Source organism: Panthera uncia, chromosome C2 (assembly GCF_023721935.1).
Source record: "Panthera uncia isolate 11264 chromosome C2, Puncia_PCG_1.0, whole genome shotgun sequence".
Classification (NCBI taxonomy): domain Eukaryota; kingdom Metazoa; phylum Chordata; class Mammalia; order Carnivora; family Felidae; genus Panthera; species Panthera uncia.
In genome coordinates, this window is record NC_064810.1 from 45,018,197 (window position 1) to 45,040,096 (window position 21,900).

Here is a 21,900-nt window from a genome sequence, read left to right on the forward strand (position 1 = left end):
ATAGAGAAAAGTCCCCAAACACAGTCACATGGCAACTCCAACCTGCCACCCAGCGCCCAGTGCCTTAGAGTTGCAGCTTTGTTCCTTGTCCCTTGTGGAATTACTAGTGCGACTCTGGGAGGTGATCAGGTTCCCCTTCTAACTCTTGCAAGTCTACCAAAACGAACCCGAGTTTTTACCAGTCTGACGGGTGCTCCCTTAGCTGGTTCCTGAGCCTCATGGGTTCCATTAGCGCACACAGGGTCCTCTCCCCAGCACACCAGGAGGGCTAGTCTCCTTCCTCTGCTGGCGCCAGCCTCTCCTGGTGCCCCGATGGTTCGCATTCCCAGTGGCAAAGGAGGTGGCAACTCACTGACTCTGAATCCTGGACGAGCCCCCAAGTGATGTAGCAGGATTCTTGCACAGAGAGTCATGAAACCGAGGCTTTTCTTTTCAGGAAGCAACTTTATTCCTGCTGGCACTGCTCAGTTGGGTTTGTACCCAAAGAACTGAGCCCCAAATGCCATATGGCACAGGTTCTTATATATTTTTTATTTCTTTGTCTCCCATATATGGTAACACACAAACTTACTCTGATTAAGTGGTCTTATGTTACAGGGTGGGGATGGAGGTTGTCAAGTATACAAATAACAAGGTTCCCTTGAGGTGTTTTTTTTTTTTTTCTCTTCTTTCTTTGGAAGGGGACCCTTCCACAGTTCTTTTTAAAAATAATGTATTCTGGGGTTCTTGGGTGGCTCAGTCAGTTAAGCGTCTGACTTCGGCTCAGGTCATGATCTCATGGTTTGTGAGTTCGAGCCCTATGTCAGGCTCTGTACTGACAGCTCAGAGCCTGGAGCCTGCTTCAGATTCTGTGTCTTCCTCTCTCTCTGCACTTCCCTGCGCACACTGTCTCCCTCTTTCCCAAAAATAATAAACATTAAAAAAATTAAAAAATAATGTATTCTGTATTTTCCAATTAAAAAGTATATCTGTTACAAAGTTTTGTAAAAAAGATAGGTTAAAATTATCCAATTTCTCTGGACCCAACCACACTTGAGTTTTTTTCCTACTAGTGTTCTTTTATGAAAAGTTGGGGGGGGGGGTTTGCATGCTTATCGTCTTACCAGTTTTATAAGGGAGAGGTTTTGTCGTATTCTTTCATCCTGACAGTGATTAAGGTAAGTAGATAAATAGATTTTGACTTAAATTCAGTCTGCCCCTCAGTAGCTGTGTTACTTCAAGCAAATTACTCCCCTTCCTTAGCTGGAAAATGAGAATGATGGTAATATAATCTCATGTGGTAGCTCTTTTGGAAATAAAACACATAAAGCTCTTGGCCAGTAGTAAGTATATTCCATCAGGTGGTAGGTAGATGTATAAAGATTTATGCTTATGCGTCGTTTGGGTATTTGCACTATTTACAACTTTTTGGTATTACAAAAAAAAATTCATCTTTGAATATAAATTCCCATCATTTAGTTTTAAGAAACTTTTTCTAGCTAAAAAAAAGAATTTTACCAAAAATATGAGAGAGTTAAACAATATCACCCTTTAAAATGTATTTGTAAATTATTTTCAACTTCCGGTCACGCCATCATTACATCGTGGTTTACTTCACCAAGGTTTTTAGGGTCTCGGCCAACATGGCAGAGAAGTAGGAGGATCCGTACTTCCCGTGACTTGCCAACAAAGAAGTGCAGAAACTAAAAGACTATGAACACCAGAGCCTGGGAGGAAAAGAGACTGAATCTAGTAGAAAGAAAATGGGGAAGCTTGAAAGAAGATAGGGCTACTCCAAGGAACAAATCAAAGCACACCTAGTGGAGGATCGAAAATATCACTACGAGTAGGGTAATAAAATAACCAAACACAACAACAGAGAGCAAGTAACAATCTCCGAAAAAACAACTCCTGAAGGGACAGGCCCTGGACAGTGTATGACCCTCTTTTAATATAGCAGTGCTCGCAGGTGCAAAGACCACAACAAGCTTTTAAAATGCATAAGGGACAGAAAACTAGCCAAAATGATGAAACGCAAGAATTCTCCTCAAAACAAATCCCAAGAAGTAGCAACAGCTAACGAATTGATCAAAACCTATTTAACCAATATAACTGAACAAGAATTTAGAATAATAGTCATAAAATTAATTGCTGTGTTGAAAACATACAGACAGCAGAGAATCTATTGCTACAGAGATCAAGGGACTAAAAAATAGTCATGATGAATTAAAAAATGTTATAAATGAGATGGAAAATAAAATGGAAGCGGCCACAGCATGGATTGAAGAGGCAGAGGGGAGAATAGGTGAAGTAAAAGATAAAATTATGGAAAAAGAGGAAGCTGAGAAAAAGATTAAAAAATCCAGGAGTATGAGGGGAGAATTAGAATTCGAGAGAACTAAGTGATGCAATCAAATGGAACAATATCCATATCATAGGAATTCCAGAAGTAGAAAGAGAGAAGGGGGCTGAAGGTATACTTGAACAAATCATAGCTGAGAACTTCACTGATCTGGGAAAGGAAACAGGCATTGAAATCCAAGAGGTACAAAGAACTCCCTTCAGACGTAACTTGAATCGATCTTCTGCACGATATATCATAGTGAAACTGGCAAAATACAAGGATAAAGAGAGAATTCTGAAAGCAGCTAGGGATAAAAGGGCCTTAACATACAAAGGTAGACACATGACGGTAGTCATGAATCCTTTACCCAGCAAGTCTGTCATTCAGAATAGAAGGACAGAATAGAAGGACAGATAAAGGTTTTCCCAAACAAACAAAAACTGAAGGAATTCATCACCACTAGACTAGCCCTACAAGAGATCCTAAGGGAGATTCTGTGAGTGAAATGTTGCAAGGACCACAAAGTACCAGAGACACCACTACAAGCATGAAACCTAATCACAATGACTCTAAACCCATATCTTTCAATAATAACACTGAATGTAAATGGACTAAATGCTCCAACCAAAAGACATAGGGTATCAGAATGTATAAAAAACAAGACGCATCTATTTTCTGTCTACAAGAGACTCATTTTAGACCTGAGGACACCTTCAGATTGAAAGTGAGGGGGTGGAGAACTATCTATCATGCTACTAGAAGTTAAAAGAAAGCTGGAGTAACCATACTTATATCAGACAAGCTAGACATTAATTTAAAGGCTGTAACAAGAGATGAAGAAGGGCATTATATAAAACTTATGGGGTCTATCCGTCAGGAAAAGCTAACAGTTATAAATGTCTATGCACCGAATTCGGTACCATCAAATATATAAAACAATCACAAACATAAGCAACCTTATTGATAAGAATGTGGCAATTGCAGGGGACTTTAATACTCCACTTACAGCAATGGATAGATCATCTAGACAGAGAATCAATAAAGAAACAAGGGCCCCAAATGATACATTGGATCAGATGGACTTGAATGAAAATACAAAAGTCCAAATGCTTTGGGATGCAGAGAAGGCAGTTCTGAGAGGAAAATACACTGCAATCCAGGCCTATCTCAAGAAACAAGAAAAATCCCAAATACAAAATCTAACAGCACACCTAAAGGAACTAGAAGCGGAACAGCAAAGACACCCCAAACCCACCAGAAGAAGAGAAATAATAAAGATCACAGCAGAAATAATATAGAATCTAAAAAAACAGAGCAGATAAGTGAAATCAACAGTTGGATTCTTGAAAAAATAAAATTGATAAACCTCTAGCCAGGCTTCTCAAAAGGGAGAGGACCCAAGTAGATAAAATCATGAATGAAAATGGAGTTATTACAACCAATCCATCAGAAATACAAGCAATTATCAGGGAATACTATGAAAAATTATATGCCAACAGACTGGACAACCTGAAAGAGATGGACAAATTCCTAAACACCCACACACTTCCAAAACTCAAACAGGAAGAAATAGAAAACTTGAACATACCCATAACCAGCGAGAAATTGAATCAGTTATCAAAAATCTCCTAACAAATAAGAGTCCAGGACTAGATGGCTTCCCTGGGGAATACTACCAGACATTTAAAGCAGAGATAATGCCTATCCTTCTCAAGCTGTTCCAAAACATAGAAAGGGAAGGAAAACTTCCAGACTCATTCTATGAAGCTAGCATTACTTTGATTCGCAAACCAGACAGAGACCCAGCAATAAAAGAGCACTACAGGCCAATATCCCTGATGAATGTGGATGCAAAAATTTTCAATAAGATACTAGCATATTGAATTCAATAGGATATAAAAAGAATTATTTACCATGATCAAGTGGGATTCATTCCTGGGCTGCAGGGCTGGTTCAACATTGGCAAATCAATCAATGTGATACATCACATTAATAAAAGATAAGAACCATATGATCCTGTCAATTGATGCAGAAAGCATTTGACAAAATACAGCATCCTTTCTTAATAAAGACCCTCGAGAGAGTCAAGATAGAAGGAACATACTGAAACATCATAAAAGCCATTTATGAAAAGCCCACAGCTAATATCATCCTCAGTGGGCAAAAACTGAGAGCTTTCCCCCTGAGGTCAGGAACATGACAGGGATGTCCACTCTCACCGCTGTTGTTTAACATAGTGTTGGAAGTTCTAACTTCAGCAATCAGACAACAAAAAGAAATCAAAGGCATCAAAATTGGCAAAGATGAAGTCAAGCTTTCCCTTTTTGCAGATGACATGATACTATACATGGAAAACCCGACAGACTCCCCCAAAAGTCTGCTAGAGCTGATACATGAATTCAATAAAATCGCAGGATACAAAATTAATGTACAGAAATCAGTTGCATTCTTATAAACTAATAATGAAGCAACAGAAAGACAAATAAAGGAACTGATCCCATTCACAATTGCACCAAGGATCATAAAATATCTCGGAATAAACCTAACCAAAGATGTAAAAGATCTGTATGCTAAAAACTATAGAAAGCTTATGAAGGAAATTGAAAAAGATACAAAGAAATGGAAAAACATTCCGTGCTCATGGATTGGAAGGATAAGTATTGTTAAAATGTTAATACTTCCCAAAGCAATCTACACATTTAATGCAATCCCAATCAAAATTGCACCAGCTTTCTTCTCGAAGCTAGAACAAGCAATCCTAAAATTTATATGGAACCACAAAAGACCCCGAATAGCCAAAGTAATATTGAAGAAGAAGACCAAAGCGGGAGGCATCACAACCCCACACTTTAGCTTCTACTAGAAAGCTGTAATAATCAAGACAGCATGGTATTGGCACAAAAACAAACACATAGACCAATGGAATAGAATAGAAACCCCAGAACTAGACCCACAAACGTATGGCCAACTAATCTTTGACAAAGCAGGAAAGAATATCCAATGGAAAAAAGACAGTCTCTTCAACAAATGTTGCTGGGAGAACTGGACAGCAACATGCAGAAGGTTGAAACTAGACCACTTTCTCACACCATTCGCAAAAATAAACTCAAAATGGATAAAGGACCTGAATGTGAGACAGGAAACCATCAAAACCCTAGAGGAGAAAGCAGGAAAAAACCTCTCTGACCTCAGCTGCAGCGATTTCTTACTCGACACATCTCCAAAGGCAAGGGAATTAAAAGCAAAGATGAACTCTTGGGACCTCATCAAGATAAAAAGCTTCTGCACAGCAAAGGAAACAATCAACAAAACTAAAAGGCGACCAACAGAATGGGAAAAGATATTTGCAAATGACATATTGGACAAAGGGCTAGTATCCAAAATCTATGAAGAGCTTACCAAACTCCACACCCGAAAAACAAATCATCCAGTAAAGAAATGGGCAGAAAACATGAATAGACACTTCTCTAAAGAAGACATCCAGATGGCCAACAGGCACATTGAAAAGAAGCCCAACATCACTCCTCATGAGGGAAATATAAATCAAAACCACACTCAGATACCACCTCACACCAGTCAGAGTGGCTAAAATGAACAAATCAGGAGACTATAGATGCTGGTGAGGACATGGAGAAATGGGAACCCTCTTGCACTGTTGGTGGGAATGTAAACTGGTGCAGCTACTCTGGAAAACGGTGTGGAGGTTCCTCAAAAAATTAAAAATAGAAATACCCTATGACCCAGCAATAGCACTGCTAGGAATTTACCCAAGGGATACAGGAGTGCTGATGCATAGGGGCACTTGCACCCCAATGTTTATAGCAGCACTTTCAACAATAGCCAAATTATGGAAAGAGACTAAATGTCCATCAACTGATGAATGGATAAAGAAGATGTGGTTTATATATACAATGGAATACTACTTGGCAATGAGAAAGAATGAAATCTGGCTTTTTGTAGCAATGTGGTTGGAAGTGGAGAGTATTATGCTAAGTGAAATAAGTCAGGCAGAGAAAGACAAATACCATTTGTTTCACTCTTATGTAGATCCTGAGAAACTTAATAGAGGGCGGGGGGGAAGGGAAGAGGGGGAAAAAAAAGAAGTTACAGAGGGAAGGAGGCAAATGATAAGAGACACTTGAATACTGAGAGCAAACTGAGGGTTGACGGGGGGGGGGGGGGGGGGAGACGGGAAAGTGGGTGATGGGCATTGAGTAGGGCACCTGTTGGGATGAGCACTGGGTGTTGTATTGAAACCAATTTGACAATAAATTATATATATAAATTAATAAAAATATTACAGAAAATAGTTTCTTTTAGTATTAAGTGCCAGAGGCTCCATAAATAAATAAATAAATAAATAAATATTTTCTAAAATTGCTATCCAATTTATATGTATATATATTTTTTACATTTATTTATTTTTTGAGAAACAGCACAAGCAGGTAAGGGGCAGAGAGAGGGAGACACAGAATCAGAAGCAGGCTCCAGGCTCTGAGTTGTCAGCACAGAGCCCAACGTGGGGCTTGACCTCAAGAACAACAAGATTATGACCAGGGCCAAAGTCAGATGTGTAACCAAGTGAGCCACCCAGGTGCCCCCATCCAATTTATTTTTTTACCAGGAATGTTTCTAGATAAAACTGGATTTTTACAACCTCCTTATTTTAAAAAATGAAAATTGTATCTAAGGATTTTAATTTGAATTTCTTATTTTTTACTGGTGAAATTGGACTTTTGCATATTTGTTTTTAATGCCAATCTTTTTTGTGAATTGTCTGTGTCCTTCGTGGATTTATCAACTTGGATCTTAAAATTTTTCTGATATTTTTGTTGTAAATATATTATCTATAAAAACTTCAAAATTTTCCTCTCATTTTAGCTTTTTTAATCTTTGGTCAAGGAAATTTCATTTTTTCTTTTACATTTAAGCTTATAAAATCCTCTCCCACAAAATGCACACTGTACATTTTGTATTTACTCTTGGCTCCATGTTGTGGCTTCACTTTTGAGGCACAAGTGAAACTTTCGTTTCCTTTATAAGTGGTGTAACATATAATAGCCTGTAAGTCCCAGCCATTTACCAACTCTTGATTAATTTCCACTTCTATAACAATGTTGATTTCCTGATTAAAGTAAATTGGTATTTATTTTTTTCTTTAAGCTTTAAAAGTAATAACTATCAAAATTGTTTCCAGTCACATTTAAAATTCCTCCTGGAGTTATGTGTGTGAAATCCCAAGTATGAAAATTGTGCAAAGGTACAACAATTTATAGAACAAAATCCTTATGCTCTCTTTAACTTTCTTCTTCCTCTTTTTAGAATTTTATAGAATCCTCTATCACGCTATTTGAATCTGACCTAGAAAGTGGGAAGTTTATTGACATTACAAATCAGGAAATTTCTGACTTGGAAGAAATCGGCTTTGGCAGTGAAACCAGATCCATTCACGTTAAAAGTGGCGTGTAAGTTTTCTCCCATTCTGAGAACTTTGAGAGGTTCTTTGGTTTTAAAATTGTTGGTTTGTTTGCTCGATTCTGTATCATCTCTGTTCTTTTTCTTTTTTTTCCTGCTAGATGGGTTGCCTACCAGCAGAAGTTCTTTTGTGGAGAACAGTACATTTTAGAGAAAGGAAAATACAAATGCTTTTTTGACTGGGGAGGATCAAATAATATAATCATGTCCATACGACCTATCCAACTGGTGAGTCAGCTATGACCATAACCAATTCTAGAGCATGTAACAGTGTACAGCTGAACATGTAGAACAGGCTTTTTAAACGTGAAACTGCTGGATTATGTTATGTGAATATACAGAGAAAACGAAATAGCATATTAATTGCTTTAGATTCTTTAGGGAGCTGATAGTAGGTGGTATCAACACATCAATGAGATGCCTGTAATTTGATCACTTCATTCATTTAACAGTATTTATTTGGTGCTTCATATGCCAGACACTACTGATCACTGGAGATAAAAGATGAATAGGATTGCCCTGATGGCTCTCAGTCTCATTGAGGAGATTGATATATAGATGACTGATTATAGTGTTATGAGTGAGGAGGTGAGGTGTGTAGGCAGTGCGGGGGAACCTGTGAAGGAGCACTCAGAGCCTGGGAGTTGGGCAGCAGGCCTCTTCTCAAGAAGAGGTTGTGTTGAGTGATATCTTTAGGGTTAAAAGCAGTTTAGTCACACGATGACGTGGGGCAGAAGAAGCAGTCCTCAAAGAGGGAATAATCTCATGTACAAAATCATGAAGTTAGGAAAGAGTGTGGTTAGGAAAGAGTGTTCTGTGTGTAACAACACAGAACAAGAAGGGTGCCCATGAAATAGTGGTGGCAAAGGTAATGACAGGAAGCTCAGACTCTGTTTAATGGACATTGAGGCACATATTTTTTCCCAGCTACATTACTCAAAAGGAATTAGTAATGAGTACTAAAATCAAGATAATTCAGTTATTTGAAGGTCATAACTAGTTCAAGAAATCTAGTAAATTACTTTTTTTTTCATTTTTCAAATGGTATTTTCAAACTTTCGAAAAGATAAGTAAGATTATACGATTACAATTTTTAAAATGTTTTAATATATGTTTCAGGAACCACTTGGAATAAATGAGCCTCCCCATTTGGTATGTTTGAAAATTTTTTTATTTACTAAAAACATTTGTGCCCTTTGTCTCAGTATCTCAATTCTTTGTTTCCCTCAGATAAATTTCTTATGTCTATATGACAGGACAGTTTATATCATACTTGGTACCCATAGGCAGAAGAGTGTCCCTCTTCGTTACTGGTTGCATTGGCCTGGACTTACCATATTTCCTTTTGGTTTCTCCTCATAGAGCTTTAACTCTGACCTCTTTGGGGTCATTTTGAATCTCTGCCACTCTTTTCCTATTGCCCGTTCATTTTTCAATGTCATATATTTTTTTCTTTAAGTTTATATATTTATTTTGAGAGAGTGTGCATGTACACATGGTCAAATGAGGGAAGGGCAGAGATTGAGGGAGAGAGAAATCCCAAGCAGGCCCTGGCACTGCAAGCACAGGGCCTGACACAGGGTTGAATCTCACAAACCATGAGATCATGACCTGACCCGAAATCTAGAGTCTGATGCTTTAACCAACTGAACCACCTAGGTGCCCCCATTCAGTGTCACATTCTTATTCAGCACAGTATGTTATCCTGTGTTGGGAGGAGCAAACTTAATGTGGAAAAATGGCTGTCTTGGCATGCTTATTATTTAAATGTATTTCTAATACCTAAATCACATATTTCCTAAAAGTGCTAGCAAAGTTGCAGCCCTGCTTGTTTATTTCTAGTGTGTTCATGGATTGAAGGATTTAACAATACTCTGGAGCCTAATGTTTGTTTATGATCCATTGAAGGTTACAAATTATGCTTAATTTGTGCTTGTGATAACTCTGTAAGGTCAAAATTAATCCCAGTTATTGATGAGAAAGCCAAGATTTGGAATTTAAGTGTCATTTCACACAGCTAGAAATAACAAAATAGGCATTTTTTAGTATCTGACTCCACTTAAACCACATTTTCAGGATTTTACATCAGAGTAAGACCTGTGGTATAATCAGTACATCCATAGAAGGGAGAGGGGATAAGAGACATTGCTTCCTTCCTCTGTCTCACTTTAAATAACAGATTTGGGAAAAGAAGCCAATTGAGTGATTAAGCTTAAATACTGGACATTTGCTGGCTTTAGATGAAGCTAAATCTTTTTCTCTGAGTGTGTATGTTTTTCATGTTCTTGCCAGTGTTTATGTATTTCAAGTCAACTTCGTTGTAACCATGTTTCTGTTAACAGTATGTTTTCAGGTTTTCTTATTTTCTGATTAGTTCAAGTCCTATTGGGAACATTTCCTTTTTGAATATAATTGAGTTGTTGATTCAGAGGCACTTCCTGCCAGATTTGTATTTTGAATCTTTGAAAACTCCAACAGCAGACTTTTAAAGCACTTGTACAGGAATCAACCTGAGTAGTTAAAGAGTTAAACAGAGATAATTCCAAACTGCACATTTTCTAAGTTTTTAAGTGCAGATAAAAGTCACATTCTTTTAAGTGCTGTTTTTCCCTCCTACATTCCTGTTCTTTTTTATGGACTTCCTTGTTTGGAGCAGATTGCTCCGAGGATTTTCTTTATAGTATTTCCAGTCCAACTTGAAGAGAAAGGAAGCAGCAGAAAACGCCCAGTGAAATGAGCCCCACTTCATATTTCTGGATATGGCTCAGCCATAGCCTTGTGAAATAAGTGTTTCTGACAGGTATATGATAGCTGAGTATTTAGTAACGTGAAGAGGACAAAGCCTCCTTAGTTTACCCAGTATCAAAGCTCTTATTATTTCTATTGGACCACATTTTCAGAATGTTTTGCTTGTTTTTACTTAGGGGAAAGGATCTTGGCTGACACTCTGGTTCCATTCAGTAACTAGAAAGTATTTTCTCCTTCACAAATAGCTGTGATAGTCATATTGACTATTTCAGATGTTATTTTCGCTGAGGAATAAGGAAATGACATCTCAGAGTTGAAGTCGAAGAATTTTTTTTTTTCTTTGTGCTGGTGATTTTAAAGGGAACCTCAAGCAACCTAAGAAGGGAAAAGCCAGAATATGTATGTATACAGAGATAAATACACATCATGAATGTTCCTCTAATAAATATATTAGTTCTGATGTGTTACCATATTATTATGAGATCTGTTTTATTTGAGACCCAGAACACCTCCTTTAATGCAGAAGATTATTATTTTACCTATGGCTGAAGATCAATCACTAAGTCTAATTGCCAACTCAAAATATACAGCATCATTATATAGTTCTTCATAATACCAGCTGGCATTTAATTTTTTCATTTTTTTCCCCAAATAAAAACAGAATATGAATTATGTTCATAATTTCATCACCTCTTTATCTTAGCAGAACATCAGACATCTCACTAGATTAAATCTTATAAAAGTGAGTTTAGCTTTCAAAGAGGTATAGTCAGGCACCATTCTCTAGAAATTATAAACAGTTATTCCCTTTGATACAACTGAGGACCTTTTTTTCTTCCTAGAATCTTTTTCAAGTGCATTTGCAAATATTATTAGTAGAAGTTTTGATTTCTTTAAATTTTGAGCCTCTGTTCCATTTTATATATGATTCTATCTGAGAAAAAGCAACTCTAGATATTTTCTTGTATTGGATAGTTTGGCCACATTGAATTTTAGAGTGATCACAGCATCTTTAACAGTTGGGGTTACTGTTATCCTGTATGGGGGACAGGAAAGTAACAGCTTTAGGCTAGTAAGATTCAAGGGTACCAGAGGAAAACACTTCTTCATGGTGCTACAACCAGATCATTTTTACAGAATCCAAAGACCAGAAATACTCAGGAAGAGCTAATTATCTAAGTAAAGAAAACCCTTTACGAGTAATCAGGGAAATAAAATTGTGTAGTAAACATTTGATGTGAGGAGTACAAAACAGGACAGTAGGAGACAGTGTGATGTAATAGTAGAATAGAAACAAATAGAAACAAGACTGTTCTTTGTTTAATAATGAGCATGTTTGTGTAAAGGAGGTCCAAAAGGCTGCACACGGTCTTATTTAGGTAGGATAGAAAGTTTCTCATAAAAATTGTTTTAGCATTGGAATAAATGAAGTTACAATGAAAAAATTATTCTGATAGTGTGAAATAAATTGAGCACAACTTATGTGTTTGGTCAATAATTAAAATTTTGAGTTCTTAGTTTGTCATATTAAAGACCTATTACGTTTATTCACATATATCACAAATGAAAAGTACATAATAAAAAATATTTCTGCAAAAAGTTCATCATAAAGTAGTGATAGTTTCTGTCTGATAGAGTAGTTCTAAAGAGGTATAATAATGTGTGTGAAAAGGCAGTTTGCACTGCAAAACTGTGGTATGCGGTTTTTTGGTTTTTTTTGCATCCATACAGTTCCATTTGGGAGGCTGGTAGGGATTGAGCCATACCTAAATGGCATAGGTTTAGTTTGAAATAAACTCATCTCTTGTTTATATTTTTGCCTTGATTCTAAGCATCCTATCTGAGTTACTTTGTACATTCTCCATTTATCTGGAAAGGAAACCAAAATAGTGATTTATCCACCTGGCTTTTCCCAGGACTTAATTTTACCAAGGTCCTGTTATTTAATTTCACTAAGAGTAGAAACCACAATTTAATTATAATTAATAATCACAGAATTGGTTTCTGTATGGACCAATTTCAGAACATTATCATGAGAATGTTCTGTTGAGACATTCATAAGGTCATCAGAGTGAGGCATTACTTTTCTGGGGCTGGACAAATTTTGGGTGAACCATATGACATCTTATTTTGAGAGTAAAAATAAAATAAGCTCAGATTGGCATTAAGCCTGCTTTTTGTTTGGGCAAAGAATATTCTAACCCATCGAATCAAAAAGGTACTTGATGGCAAGTGTGTGTGTCTATGTGTATTTTAATTAATGCTTCTGCTTATGAAGACAGATTAAACACTAGAGTTGGCTACAACATAGACCATCTGAAATATGTTTAGCTTGCACTGTCACTTGTCTGGGATTTCATGGCTTCATGGTGATAAACTGAAGTATAAATCTTAAGCTCAGCCATATAAAAACCGGGTATTTGCACAGTGAACAAGACAGCCGTGACCTCTGTTTGCATGTGGCTTTTCCAACTCTTATCATGAATTAAGATAATACTTGCATATAGAAAAAATTACTATACATTTTTGGAAGTTAAATTGTGGTATACTTCTCAATCTAATGTTTTTATAAGCCTTTAAGTTAAAACATGTAGTGTATAAACTAACCAAAATGTGTGTTCTTATCAAGGAAATTACCGGCAGTTTCCCCGGACACATAAAATTGTGATTACATGAGAAATTGTTGCACAGGTCTGTCTCGTTCTGGACTTCATTTTTCTTACTACCTTCTGTATCCACTAGAAGGATCATGATAGAAACTTCCTTAAGGCAGGGAGTAGCTGGTGTTTTAATGCTCCAAATGCAGACTGGTTTCATGATAGGAAGTTATGTTGTGCAAGCCACGGATGGTCCAGGGGAATCCGTTCCTCCACCTCCCTGGTTTTCGCTAGTCTTTGATGTCAGAGCAGAAGAAGACAGTCAAGACATAGTTGCACAGAACTCAGAGGCCATCAGCCTCTAAGAGGGCTCTTGGGAAGATGAAGGAGGCAAACATCAACTGCTCAAAGAAGCCTTGTTCTTGATACAGCGTGAGCAGGAAAAAGGACAATGCTGCCCAGCCCTCATTATGATGCCTTTTTAGCTACAATGCGGGCCTGTCAGTGCAGGGTGAACCTGTGGGCTGTGTTATTTCAAGGCTCCCATGTATTTTGAAATATTTATAGGGCTCATTAACTTTTTCTTTCCTATTATATAGATTCAAGGCCACTAGAGTTGCAGATTATTGTATTTCTGGACTGAAGGGAATAACTTTGAGATTTCATGGATTTTTCTTGACAAAAAGGACTGAAGTAGAAATGTGTTTATATATTAAACAGTAAGCTGTACATTTAAGATATTCTTAACAGTAAGCAGAAGTCTCTTAGCTAAAATGGATGTCTTTCTTTGTTCACCATAAATCTTCCAGGAATCTTGTTGTCATTATTTTCTCTGCCATCTGCTCCTGTGTTCTCAGGCCCACGTAGGGACATGCCTTCATGCTTCAACCTTTTATTAACTGGATCAGCAAGACTTGGGAAGAGAAAAGACTTAATACTAACCACCCCTCATACTAGCTGAAACTGCCTTCGTATTTAACACTACATCGCTTCTTATTTTATGCATGTCGTCTCACCACAAGGGATAATGATTGTTTGACACAATAGATAGGGACCACATTTTAGTGGAGGAAGGATTCTGACTTAATCTTACAGGTAGAATTTTTTTCTGGGACCCTGTGCCCAGAATCTGATGCAAAAGATGGATGAAAATAGTAAATAAATGGTGACATTGCTGGAAATGGGTAAGGAAACAAACAATGGGAGTTTAAAGAGCAGATCACCCTTAACCTCGATTCATTGGTAATAGATAAAATTCTGTCTTATATTTTGCTGAATTTTTTAAATAAATATAGGAAAAGGTTTTCATTTGCTTTTGTGATAATGTCAAACAGTTGTTTCCTATTAAATTGTTGTGTTATTGTTCTCCTAGCTCAAAGCATTCAGTAAACCAGGGTTCCAGGGTGAATGTGTAGATTTTACAGAAGAAATCTCTGATTTGACTTCATTCAGGCCATGTTCTTTTAAAGTTCTTCGGGGTTGGTAAGTATGCTTGTTGAGTGCTTTCTACTGTTGTTCAATAACTAAATTTGCTTTAAATTCACAGGGATTTGACTTGTTTATTTTGTATTCACAGTGAATTAAAAACATTCTTTTAGTCATTGGTCAACTGCTAATTAGCCTATAGTAATTTTTCCTAGCTTATATTATGAACCATTGTGTAATACAGAGAAACGAAATGCTAGTGAGCCAATTTTTGGGAGCATTGTGGTCATTTTCTCACTGATAACTTAGACTATTTCCTAAATATTTTGAATGTTTGTATGTTTATTGGATAGTATAATAGAACGCTATTTAAAAAACTTCTGTTTCTGTCCAGATTAGATATAGTACTCCTAAATTTAAAAAATACATATATTTTGTTGAAATTCTTTATCAAATCAACCTTGTTTCACAGATGAGTACTCCTGATTTCAGAGTTAGTGTTCCAAAGATCCCACACCTAATATTAGACCCAGGATTGCTTTAGTCTTTTCTTTTGTTTTTTCTTTTTCTTTCTTTTTCTTTCTTTCTTTCTTTTTTTTTCTTTTTGAAAGAGAGAGAGAGAGAGAGAGCGCGTGCGCAAGTGAGCAGGGGAGGGGCAGAAAGAGAGGAAGAGAGAGAATCCCAATCAGGCCCTGCACAGTCAGCACAGAGCCCCATGTAGGGTTCAAACTCACAAACCCAACCATGAGATCATGACCTGAGCCAAAGTCAAGAGTTGGATGCTTAACCACCTGAGCTACACATGTACCCTCTCCTCCCTTTTTTAAAATTTATTTTGAGAGAGAGAGAGAGAGAGCAAGTGAGCAGGGAGTGGCAGAGAGTCAATTCTTTTTGATTTTTTAAATTAAATCAATTTTAATAAATTTAAATTAAATCTAGGGGCACTTGGGTGGTTCAGTCAGTTAAGCATCTGACTCTTGATTTTGGCTTAGGTCCTATTCTCACAGTTCATGAGTTCAAGCCCCACATCAGGCTCCCCACTGACAGTGAGGAGCCTGCTTGGGATTCTCTCTCTCTGCCCCTCTCCCACTCTCTCAAATAAAGAAACTTTAAAAAATAATAATAAAACTTGTGTTCTTTGAGCTACAGCAATATACTAGATTTTTGTCAGATATAAATGAACTATATGTGATTCTCAAGACTAAAACATAATTCCTCCATTTTTTAATTATAAAATATTCATAAAATACACGTTACCTCTGTAGCCATTTTAAAGTGTGCGGTTCAGTGGTAGATCTGTTTCAAGTATTTACCTAATAACTCCTCAGAATCTCTTTGTTCATTCTTTAAGATATCTTGGATTCATCAATTCTCCTTTTCCCTTGAGCCAGTTCTTCCATTTGAAGGAATTCTGTCTCCTAAGTAGCACCATTCCAGTAACATCTTACTTTTCCATTGTTGACCAGAAACCAGTTATAGCCCAATTGTATGTCCCCAAATCCAGTTTCATATTTTTACTACTTTTCCTTAAATCCCACAGTCATCCCTCTAATACTAGTCAGGCCAAGTTCAAATGCCTCCTTTATATATATATATTTTTTTCTTTAATATGAAATTTATTGTCCAATTGGTTTCCATACAACCCCCAGTGCTCCTCCCAACAGGAGCTTTCCACAATGACCATCACCCACCCTCCCCTCCCTCTCACTCCCCATCAACCCTCAGTTTGTTCTCAGTATTCAAGACTCTCTTATGGTTTGGCGCTCTCCCTCTCTAACTTTTTTTTTCCTTCCCCTCCCCCATGGTCTTCTGTTAAGTTTCTCAGGATCCACATATGAGTGAAAACATATGGTATCTTTCTCTGTATGACTTATTTCACTTAGCATAACACTCTCCAGTTCCATCCATGTTGCTACAAATGTCCAGATTACATTCTTTCTCACTGCCAAGTAGTATTCCATTGTATATATAAACCACATCTTCTTTATCCATTCATCAGTTGATGGAGATTTAGTCTCTTTCCATAATTCAGCTGTTGTTGAAAGTGCTGCTATAAACATTGGGGTGGAAGTGCCCCTATGCATCAGCACTCCTGTATCCCCTTGGGCAAATTCCTAGCAGTGCTATTGCTGGGTCATAGGGTATTTCTATTTTTAATTTTTTGAGGAACCTCCACACTGTTTTCCAGAGTGGTTGCACCAGTTTACATTCCCACCAACAATGCAAGAAGGTTCCCGTTTCTCCATGTCCTCACCAGCATCTATAGTCTCCTGATTTGTTCATTTTAGCCACTCTGACTGGTGTGAGGTGGTATCTGAGTGTGGTTTTGACTTGTATTTCCCTCATGAGGAGTGATATTGGGCATCTTTTCATGTGCCTGTTGGCCATCTGGATGTCTTCCTTAGAGACATGTCTATTCATGTCTTCTGCCTATTTCTTCACTGGATTATTTGCTTTTTGGATGTGGAGTTTGGTGAGCTCTTTATAGATTTTGGATACTAGCCCTTTGTCCAATATGTCATTTGCAAATATCTTTTCCCATTCCGTCGGTTGCCTTTTAGTTTTGTTGATTGTTTCCTTTGCAGTGCAGAGGCTTTTTATCTTCACGAGAACCCAATGGTTCATTTTTGCTTTTAATTCCCTTGCCTTTGGAGATGTGTCGAGTAAGAAATCGCTGTGGCTGAGGTCAGAGAGGTTTTTTTCTACTTTCTCCTTTAGGGTTTTGATGGTTTCCTGTCTCACATTCAAGTCCTTCATCCATTTTGAGTTTACTTTTGTGTATGGTGTAAGAAGGTGGTCTAGTTTCATTCTTCTGCATGTTGCTGTCCAGTTCTCCCAGCACCATTTGTTAAAGAGACTGCCTTTTTTTCCATTGGATGTTCTTTCCTGCTTTGTCAAAGATTAGTTGGCCATCATTCTCCAAGATAGATCACATACTGGGTCACAAAACAGCCCTTCATAAGTATACAAGAATTGAGATCATACCATGCACACCTTCAGACCACAACTTGAAATCAACCACAGGAAAAAGTCTGGAAAATCTCTAAAAGCATGGAGGTTAAAACACCCTACTAAAGAACGAATGGGTCAACCAGGCAATTAGAGAAGAAATTAAAAATATATGGAAACAAATGAAAATGAAAATACAATAATCCAAATGCTTTGGGATGCAGAAAAGGCAGTCCTGAGAGGAAAATACATTGTAATCCAGGCCTATCTCAAGAAACAAGAAAAATCCCAAATACAAAATCTAACAGCACACCTAAAGGAACTAGAAGCAGGGCAGCAAAGACACCCCAAACCCAGCAGAAGAAGAGAAATAATAAAGATCAAAGCAGAAATAAATAATATAGAATCTAAAAAAACTGTAGAGCTGAACAATGAAACCAAGAGTTGGTTTTTTGTTTGTTTGTTTGTTTGTTTGTTTGTTTGTTTTTGAGCATCTGAAATCCTTTATTGGTAGATCATTGCTGTTTACCATATTAGAAGACTCGAGAGCAGATGAACAGTGAAAACAGAGCCCATAGTGACTGGAGCAGGCCTCTGGGCTGGCGACCCTCCCCACACCCCACGGACCAGCCTAGCGACCTCCAACCCTCCCTGGACCCTCAGGCCTTTGGCATAATGCTCTGATGGGTGGCCTGCAGGCAGTGAAGCCCCTTGACTCAAAGCAGAGACTTGGATGAGCACTGAGGTGGGGGCAGTGGGATGGGGGCAGCTCTCTCCCTGACCCGGGCTGGGCGGGAGCAGCGAAAGTGGAGGAAGCCAGGAGCTGGGGAGAGGTATCTATTTTTGTTTTCTGAAAAGGGGCACACGGGGGCCTGCGGGCAGGCAGGCGGCAGCCAGAGCGAGTCACTCGCTGACATCCTTCTTGTCACCTGGCTTGGGGCCGGCTTCCAGCAAGGGGTCCCCGGGGCCTGTCTCCTCCCTATCCTTGGCCTCGCTGGACTTGGGGTTGGGGACTCAGAGGCCAGAGTCGATGCAGCGCTGCATGTGGTACTTAGCATCGGTGTGGTCCATCTTGCTGATGGCGTCTTGAAGCATCTGCACATCTTTCACTCAAAGCATTTCTGTAGTTCCTCAGAGAGAGACTCGTAGACCTCCACGGGGTTCAAACCGCCGGGGCCTAGCCGCTTCCGGCGCTGCTGCTCCTCGTATTTCTTCATGGCCTTCTCCATGCGCAGCTTGGCGCGGCCCCACATGCGCTCCTTGAAGGCCTCCAGTTCGTCGTTGAAGCCCTGCATGTACTGGCGGTCAGCTGTCTTGATCTTGGTGAAGAACTGCCGGAAGCAGGCGCGGGGATCCACCTTCAGGCTCTTAGCCAGCTCCAGGATGAACTGCATGATGATGGTCTGGTGGGCCACCTGCTCCTTCTCCTCCACCTCTAGGTCAATGCACCAGATGACAAGGTAGTTGGCGGTCTCCTCGCACACCAGATGGACATTGTCTGACAGGTACTTCTGGCTGTCGTCCCAGCGACGGAGCATGCCAGAGTGCTTGATCTGTTTCTCGTACTTCTCCATGAACGTTTTGTGTTTCTGCTCCCTCACTTCCTCCGACGACTCCTCTGTCTGCTTTGGCTTGGTATTGACCATGCTCTTGCTGAAGCCGTCCTTGCTGAGTGTGTCCACGTTCCAGGGCATGCTCTTCTCCTTCTTGCGCATCTCCTCCAGCTTCTGCTCCCAGCTGGGCTCCTCCTTGCACAGCTGCTGAGCCTTAGCCTGCAGCCGCTCTAGCTCCGCCTTGCTGCTCTCGCCCTCCGCCGCCTCCAGCTTCTTCAGCCTCTGCTGGCACTCGGCCACCTTGCGCCTGCACTGGCGGCAGCCCCTCTCCAGCTCCTCCTTCTCCTTGTGGAACCGCTCCATGCGCTCCACCCGGGCCTGGTGCCGCCAGTGGAAGAGACTGTCCGTGTCGATTTTGGGGTGCGTCTTGTCCTCATCGTCAGACACCTCGATGTGGTTCCACACACTATAGTCCACCATCTTGCCTCAGCAGCTCAGCCTGCACTGGCTCCAGCTCTGACTCTGGCGGCGGCAGTGCTGGAGACCCAAGAGTTGGTTTTTTTGAAAAAATAAGTAAAATTGATAAACCTGTAGCCAGGCTTCTCAAAAAGAAAAGGGAGATGACTCAGATAAAATCATGAATGAAAATGGAATTATTACAACCAATCCATCAGAAATACAAACATTTGTCAGGGAATACTATGAAAAATTATATGCCAACAGACTGGACAACCTGAAAGAAATGGACAAATTCCTAAACACCCACACACTTCCAAAACTCAAACAGGAAGAAATAGAAAACTTGAACACATCCATAACCAGCGAGAAATTGAATCAGTTATCAAAAATCTCCCAACAAATAAGAGTCCAGTACTAGATGGCTTCCCTGGGGAATACTACCAGATATTTAAAGCAGAGATAATACCTAGCCTTCTCAAGCTTTTCCAAAAAATAGAAAGGGAAGGAAAACTTTCAGACTCATTCTATGAAGCCAGCATTACTTTGATTCCTAAACCAGACAGAGACCCAACAAAAAAAGAGCACTACAGGCCAATATCCCTGATGAATATGGATGCAAAAATGCTCAATAAGAGACTAGCAAATCGAATTCAACAGCATATAGAAAGAATTATTTACCATGATCAAGTGGGATTCATTCCTGGGCTGCAGGGCTGGTTCAACATTGGCAAATCAATCAACGTGATGCATCACATTAATAAAAGAAAAGATAAGAACCATATGATCCTGTCAATTGATGCAGAAAAAGCATTTGACAAAATACAGCATCCTTTCTTAATAAAGACCCTGGAGAGAGTCAAGATAGAAGGATCATACGGAAACATCATAAAAGCCATTTATGAAAAGCCCACAGCTAATATCATCCTCAGTGGGCAAAAACTGAGAGCTTTCCCCCTGAGGTCAGGAACACGATAGGGATGTCCACTCTCACCGCTGTTGTTTAACATAGTGTTGGAAGTTCTAGCATCAGCAATCAGACAACAAAAAGAAATCAAAGGCATCAAAATTGGCAAAGATGAAGTCAAGCTTTCTCTTTTTTGCACATGATGTGATATTATACATGGAAAACCTGACAGACCCCACCAAAGAGTCTACAACTGATACATGAATTCTCCTAGAATTCTACTAGAACTGATAAATGAATTCAGCAAAGTCGCGGGATACAAAATCAATGTACAGAAATCAGTTGCATTCTTGTACACTAATAATGAAGCAACAAAAAGACAAAGAAACTGATCACATTCACAATTGCACCAAGAAGCGTAAAATACTTAGGAATAAACCTAACCAAAGATGTCAAAGATCTATATGCTGAAAACTATAGAAAGCTTATGAAGGAAACTGAATAAGACATAAAGAAATGGAAAAACATTCTGTGCTCATGTATTGGAAGAATCAATATTGTTAAAATGTCAATACTACCCAAAGCTATCTACACATTCAATGCAATCCCAATCAAAATTGCACCAGCATTCTTCTCGAAGCTAGAACAAGCAATCCTAAAATTTGTATGGAACCACAAAAGACCCTGAATAGCCAAAGTAATATTGAAGAAGAAGGCCAAAGCGGGAGGCATCACAATCCCAGACTTTAGCCTCTACTACAAAGCTATAATCACGAAGACAGCATGGTATTGGCACAAAAACAGACACATAGACCAATGGAATAGAGACTCCAGAATTGAACCCACAAATGTATGGTTAAATGCCTCCTTTTCCAGGGCTTACCATCAGTCAGTCTCATTTTTCCCATCCATTCCCATTCTATCCTTACACTGTCTCCCTGTCTTCCCCTCTTCCAACATTTACTCAGTTGACTATTTTTTTTTTCCTTACTGATACCAGGGGTCAGTTAGCAAACCTTTTCTATAAGGGTCAGGTAGTAAGTATTTTTAGCTTTGTGAGCCACACAGGCTGTGTCCCAGCTACTCAGCACTGCCATTGTAAGCACTAAATCAGCCACAGAAGATAGATAAATGGGCATGACTGTGTTTCAATAAAATGCTAGTCAGTGAAATTTGAATTGTACAGTATATTTACGTATCACAAGCTATTATTTTAATTTTTTAAAACCACTGAAGCATGAGTGGCTCAGTTGGTTAAGCATCCAGCTTCAGCTCAGATCATGATCTCATGGTTTGTGGTTTCAAGCCGCACGTCAGGCTCTGCGCTGACAGCTCAGAGCCTGGAACATGTTTTGCATTCTGTGTCTCCCTCTCTCTCTGCCCCTCCTCTGCTTGTCTGTGTGTGTGTGTGTGTGTGTGTGTGTGTGTGTGTGCGCTCTCTCTCTCTCTCTCTCTCTCTCAAAAATA

At 39.0% G+C, this 21,900-nt stretch overlaps 2 protein-coding genes across 2 annotated transcripts in view; one reads left to right on the plus strand and one right to left on the minus strand.

Annotated features, from left to right (window-relative positions):
- The window catches only part of CRYBG3 (crystallin beta-gamma domain containing 3), a 129,716-nt gene that overhangs the window by 82,850 nt on the left and 24,966 nt on the right, over nt 1-21,900 (plus strand). The window contains exons 13-16 of the mRNA XM_049628042.1: nt 7,646-7,788; nt 7,900-8,026; nt 8,918-8,950; nt 14,516-14,625. Of these exons, the coding sequence (XP_049483999.1) occupies nt 7,646-7,788; nt 7,900-8,026; nt 8,918-8,950; nt 14,516-14,625 (413 nt within the window). The remainder of the gene's footprint in view (nt 1-7,645; nt 7,789-7,899; nt 8,027-8,917; nt 8,951-14,515; nt 14,626-21,900) is intronic.
- On the minus strand, nt 18,269-19,590 carry LOC125920867 (hsp90 co-chaperone Cdc37-like). Its single transcript, XM_049628049.1, is given in 2 exon segments — nt 18,269-18,629; nt 18,632-19,590. Coding segments are annotated over 2 exon segments (1,128 nt in total). The 5' UTR covers nt 19,551-19,590; the 3' UTR covers nt 18,269-18,420.